Source organism: Eurypyga helias, unplaced genomic scaffold (assembly GCF_000690775.1).
Source record: "Eurypyga helias isolate BGI_N326 unplaced genomic scaffold, ASM69077v1 Scaffold32619, whole genome shotgun sequence".
Lineage (NCBI taxonomy): Eukaryota > Metazoa > Chordata > Aves > Eurypygiformes > Eurypygidae > Eurypyga > Eurypyga helias.
In genome coordinates, this window is record NW_010270624.1 from 1 (window position 1) to 5,591 (window position 5,591).

General features: G+C 51.8%; 1 protein-coding gene across 1 annotated transcript; it reads right to left on the reverse strand.

Moving 5' to 3' along the window:
* Window positions 1-1,264: 1,264 nt before the first annotated feature.
* On the reverse strand, window positions 1,265-3,213 carry TRAPPC3 (trafficking protein particle complex 3; the record flags this gene model as incomplete). Its single annotated transcript, XM_010158527.1, has 4 exons — window positions 1,265-1,757; window positions 2,372-2,554; window positions 2,808-2,907; window positions 3,116-3,213. Coding segments are annotated over 4 exons (501 nt in total), but the record flags the coding sequence as incomplete, so codon positions are not given.
* Between the last annotated feature and the right edge of the window lie 2,378 nt (window positions 3,214-5,591).

The window sequence follows — 5,591 nt, forward strand, 5'->3', positions numbered from 1 at the left end:
TCTTGGGGCGGCACTGCCGTCACCCTGCCAGCCCCGCTCAGCCGCCGCTGCACGCCAGCACCTGCCTCACCGAAAAAAAAAAGGCAAGAGGAAACGAGAGAGTTGACACCGGGGTTCTTTTAATGCAGTAGCTTTTAAAATGCAGCCTTCGAATGACTCAGAAGGGTCAACGATGAGAAACAAGGGATCTTTTCTCTGCAACGTGACCGTGCGGCACCTCTGCCCCCGAAACCCACCCGCCACCCCTGCTCCTCGAGGTCATCCTCCGACCGTTTTTACAGCGACTCACTGCTCCTTCACAGCAGACACGGCACACGGGGCAGCCAAATCCTCCAAAAGGGGCTCATTTGGGCAAAAAATACACAGGGTGAGCCTTCAAGGTGACGCAACGTTCATCCGGAGAACTTAAAAGGACGGGCAGCACGAGCAGCACCTTTCTCTCTCTCCCCGCACACTCGGGCATAAACCTCCAAGGGTATCCGAACCGCCAGCTCCTGCGTCAGGAAGAGCTGTGGACTCCAAGCTCCCGATTCTCCCTGTGGATCTGTGCCTTCACGCTATGTAACGTGACTGGAGAACGGCACGCCTGGCGGCGTGTTCTGGCTGAAAGGGATGGCAGGGGAAGCTGATTTTCCAACCCCTCGCTCCTTGCGATCTCACGCTGCTCCGCACGTTGACTTTACGGACCGGCAGGTGCTGCAGACGGCGGCAGTTTGCCAAGTTAAGGAACAGGGGAAACGCTGCTGTGGCCTAAACGTCGGCGAGAACGCACCCCGGCACCACCTCCACGCACGCAGCATGTACACGCCCTCGCAGGACAGACCCCGCTTGCTGAAACCCGTTTCAACCTCCCGGTCCGTTTGGTTTTCGCTCCGTGGACTTGCCGCGCAGCCCCTACGCGCCGGAGAACGCCGCCGGCGTTTCAGCCGCCCTCTCCTTTCCGCTGTTTCAATACTGACGGCGGCTGCGCTGCCACTTCCCTGGTCCTGGCCTCGCGGAGTCACGGGACGGCTGGGGAAAAGAAACTGCGCCAAGGCCCAGGCCACACAGAATTCCCGAATCCGCCGTGCGATGCCGCTGCTCTCCGAGGAAGGGAGCCTCCCTGACGGGGTGCCAGCTCTCCCGCACCACCCCTTCCCATCAAGCTTGTTTCACTAGTAGCTTCACACACCGGAAGCCAGCTGGGTCTACTGAAATACAACACAGTGATCCGAATGAATTTTCAACGCCTCTCTTTAAGGACTGACGGGGAGTGAGTGGGCTCGGTCTCCAATTCCAGTAATAAATCGTGGATTCAGATTTGGAACAGGCTGGAGCTCTCCTTGAGTGTGAGGGGTAGTTCTCCCGCGACCGAACGTCGCAATTAGAAAGTGAGCGTAGAAAGAGCCCCCAGGGGAATACGAAAAGGGCATCACCTTATGAAAAAGCTTCAGAATGAACCCGTGGAATAAAGAGCAACCAGACAATCGTCTTCTACAGGAGATGGAAGGAACAGTAGAAGAATATAACAACATCTTATACAGTCAGTGAGTCAGTCTGAGTGTAGAGGGGCACAGGATGCCTGGAGATCCGTGGTGAAAGCTCGTGGCCAAAACCAGCTGGTCCCCTCCGGTCCCAAAGGAAGCCGGAGCTGTGACTCACTCTTCGCCAGCCGGAAGATTGTCTTCAATCCGCCGGATGAACTTCATCCTTATCTCTGTGACGCTGTCACCCTTCAGTGTGTCCTGGACAAATTTGACATCTACGGCCATCTGAACCTAGGTGAGGGAAGAGGAGAGCTGTTATCTCCCAGGAAGCAGCAGCTGCCCTAGGAACCCACCGACGCTGAAGCAGCAGCCTAAGGACTCCGAGGGCATGACACGCAACGCAGAGCTCATCGTTTTCCAAGGTCACATCCTCCTTGGACACTGCGGCCTACGTGGTGGCCAGCGGGCACCTCACCTCAGCAAATGCACCTCCTATGGCGTAACCAGCTCCCCCTGCAGAGATCAGAGCCCGCTTAACCCCATCGCTCAGGGCCACAGGTCCTGCTGCTCCATGCATGTTCCTCAAAAATTTCAGCTCAGCAAGATAACGAAGCCTAAATGCAGACTCCTAAACCCGAGAGATAGCTGTTCCCTCCTTCCAGCAAATTCCTAACTCACGGCAGTTACAAAGGGAGGATTTTGAAGCTCATAAAAATCCAGTACAGGCTCGTGCCTGTACTCTGAGAGAGCAGCTGCGCACTCCAGTAGTTCTGGTCTTCTCCTGGGAATGGACTTCAATTCCAAAGCACACACAGAAGTCACGAACACAGACTAGACACTGAAGTGTCTGCTGACACCCTGGTCATTCACACATCCATCTCACTGGCAGAGAGACATGGGCTCACCATTTCCAGGGCACCACGCAGCACTCCGCACAACAGGTTGGAATAGATGAGAGAGGAGTGGTTGTCAGGGAGCTCAACGAAGTCCACCAAGGGGTTATTTTCCAAGATCAGGGAGAACTCATCACCTCCAGGACTCCAGTTGGTGATGCTCGGAGTGATGCCCAGGTACATTTTAAATGCTATCTGTTAGGTCAAACAGAGCAGGAACAAGAACATGTCCCATGAAGCAATAGCACAGCTTTGACCTTTGCCAAATTACTAAGGGGTGTGAAAACAGCCCGCCCTTTTCCCGATTCCCACCAGTCAGCAGTTGTCAGGGATCTAATTCATTTTTTTCACCTCCCTAAAATCTCAGTCAAACTCTGATACAGTCCTGTGAGCCGCAAACACCCCATCCCTGCGTACAAACCTGACAAAGCTGTGCTGTGACGATTACCTTTGCAATAACATCTGCGGTTTCACGGAAATCGTGGCATCTTCCGACATTGGACCGGGCCAGAAAGTCCTCTATTAGCCGAACCCCGATGTTGTAACCCCTGTGAACGTACCAAAGAGCGACAGCTACAGAGCGTGAAACTTTAGAGAGCCAACGTTCATGAAAGACGAGAGTGGAGGACAGTTAAACCCGGGAAATGCCAGTATTAAGTAAGATTCAGTCTGGCAGGGTTTTATTCGCAGAGCAGCACACAAAGACAGGCCCCACCGACAGCTCCAGCACGGCTCCGCTGCAGCAGACCCACTTACATTTTGTCAAGCTGCTTGTTGACGTCCTCATCGTTCTCGTAGTCCTTGCAGAGCTGGGTGACCAGGGCACCGTAGGTCAGCGTGAAGAGCTCCGAGTTCTAGACAGAGCAGAAGGGAGTTAGCACAAGCCAAAGAGAAAACTGACCGAGCCCTGCTGCATCCGTGTCCAGCGCGGCTTCCGCTGGCCTGGAGAAGGGACCAGGAACCTGCTGTCCCAAAGGAATTAGCTGCTTAATAACGAGAGATCCCAGTTCAGATTTTGGCAACTTTGGCCTCCTTGGAATGAGAAATCCTCTTTGTTTTGGAACAACTGGGCGCTTGCTGTCCCTCCCTCTCTCCACACGCAGCACTTCCCATTAACGTGTCCCGAATCTGACCCGAGGAGCCAAGCCGGGGCCTGCAGCTGCTCTTAGCAACTCACTCAGCTGGCAATGAGCATCTGCTTTAACAAGCACATCCCCAGATAACTGGGATGACAACTCCAGCTTATTTCGTGTGACCACCGCCTGGATGGCTGAACGTGCAGTTGTCGGGGACCTGAATTTTATTTCACCCACTGACCTCGAGGTGAAAACCGGCTCAAACTGCTGTTGCCTGTGTGTCACGAACACGCTGCAAATGGGCAACACTCATCAGGCTCCATTTTTGGTCCTTTCAACAGGACAAAAAATGCTTGTCCGTTCACCGGTTTATTACGTTCTGCTACCAGAAAAAAGCAATGCTCCGTTCCCTCGACAGTTCCCTACGGACATCAGTTGCTTCACACATTAACGTCAGCTCCTCGGACCCAGCAAGGCCGCTTTCAGGTCAGCTCAGCGGATCCGTGTTGTGCACGTCCGCTTGCTGAGCCTGGCTAGGATCAAAGTTCCTCAGGCTGTCTTTGCACGGATATGCCGAACACACGGAGAGGAGAGGTCTCCTCTCCCAGCCACCACCGTCACCGATCCTCAACCTGAAGCAACTGTGTCAAAGTGCATTTTCTTGGGAGCCATTAAGCCGGCTCTGTGATCCTACACTCACTGGAGACTGCGGAACAAGACGCTACAACAGGCTTTAGCTTTTCACAGAACCCGAAGAAAGTGTTTCAGGAACAAATAAACCACCGTAATTTATTTCTGCTTTCACTGTTAGCACTCAGAAACATGACAGAGCCCAATCTCGGATTAAAAGCCTATCACCTACCATGAGATGCATAGATGCAGAAGGTGAAATGAATGGCAAATACCAATACTACAGAATGAAAGCAGCAGGCGGGCAGAAAGGGAGGGAAAAGAGACAACGTCAGAGTTAAGTGACAACACCGATCACACTTCATTCCCAACAAGTTTACCCAAAGTCAAGGCAAACACGAGGAGGAATCACTCCCAAACATTCCACAGATAGAAATCAGGTTTGTTAGAAGACGCAGGGAATTCCACCTTGCCGCTGTAAATCACAATGTCGCCATCAGTGCTCCCAAAAAGCTTTAAGCACGTGAAAAGACCCAGCCAGGCTCCTTGGTACTTTTGCCCAATTTTAGATCTAAAAAAAAAGTGACACATTCTTTGGGGTTTTGTTACTTACAATTTGCTTTCAGCTCGGAAAGACAAAGTTCATGTCGCTCAGGAGCGAACGACAAGGTGGAAGTCCCCTTTAGCTCAGACACTTGGCAGAGAACAAACGTGCAACAGAAGGTTAGACTATTTTTAAGGATTTCAGTAATTTTAGTAAAGACAGAGCTTGGCAGCTGGAGAGAGCGGGGTGAATGCGTGGAGGAAATCCAGCTGTTACCAGTCCAAGATGCTGTCATTACTGTGTAAAGCCACGAAGCCATCACCTGCTGTTATCAGCCCCAAGGCGTGCTAACCCTGTGCTGGCCATAGCTACCACCTGCGCCGCTGCTCTTCAGGTAATTTAACGTGTCATGACAAGGCAAACTTCTGAATCTGTATTTGTAAACGCACTCTTAATTTTCAGTCCATCTAATGGCATCAAAGCGCCTGATACTTTTCCCATTATTTATATTTTTCGTATTGCAGACTAGCATATAGTCTCAACACTATAAACCATTCTCTGGCTAGAAAAATGTCAGAATCATAATGAAATAATGCCAATTCTTTACATAAAAACAATGGTATTTATTTAAGGAGTTGAATCGATAGGAGGGAATCCCTCGAGGTGTGGAGGGGGCTGGAGCAGGCAGCTGCCTGGCCTCTGCTGAGCTGAACCAGCCCGTCAACATGGCCAAAGAGGGAGAAAAAATAGGGTTTATTTTTTCTTGCTTTCAAATATTGACACTGGATCGCAAAATGAATAAATCTGCAGACGGCAGCTCTGGTGTTTTGCTCTCCAGCTCTCGTTTCTCAGCTGGACTGATAACACAGAATCGGGTTAGGGAGGAGAAAAGAGAAAAGCGTTTGCGTTTTGCCTGCGGTTTCCATGACCGGCCGCGTGCGGTCTCAGCCTGATCTCTGACCCCGACCCACGGCAGCCAGCT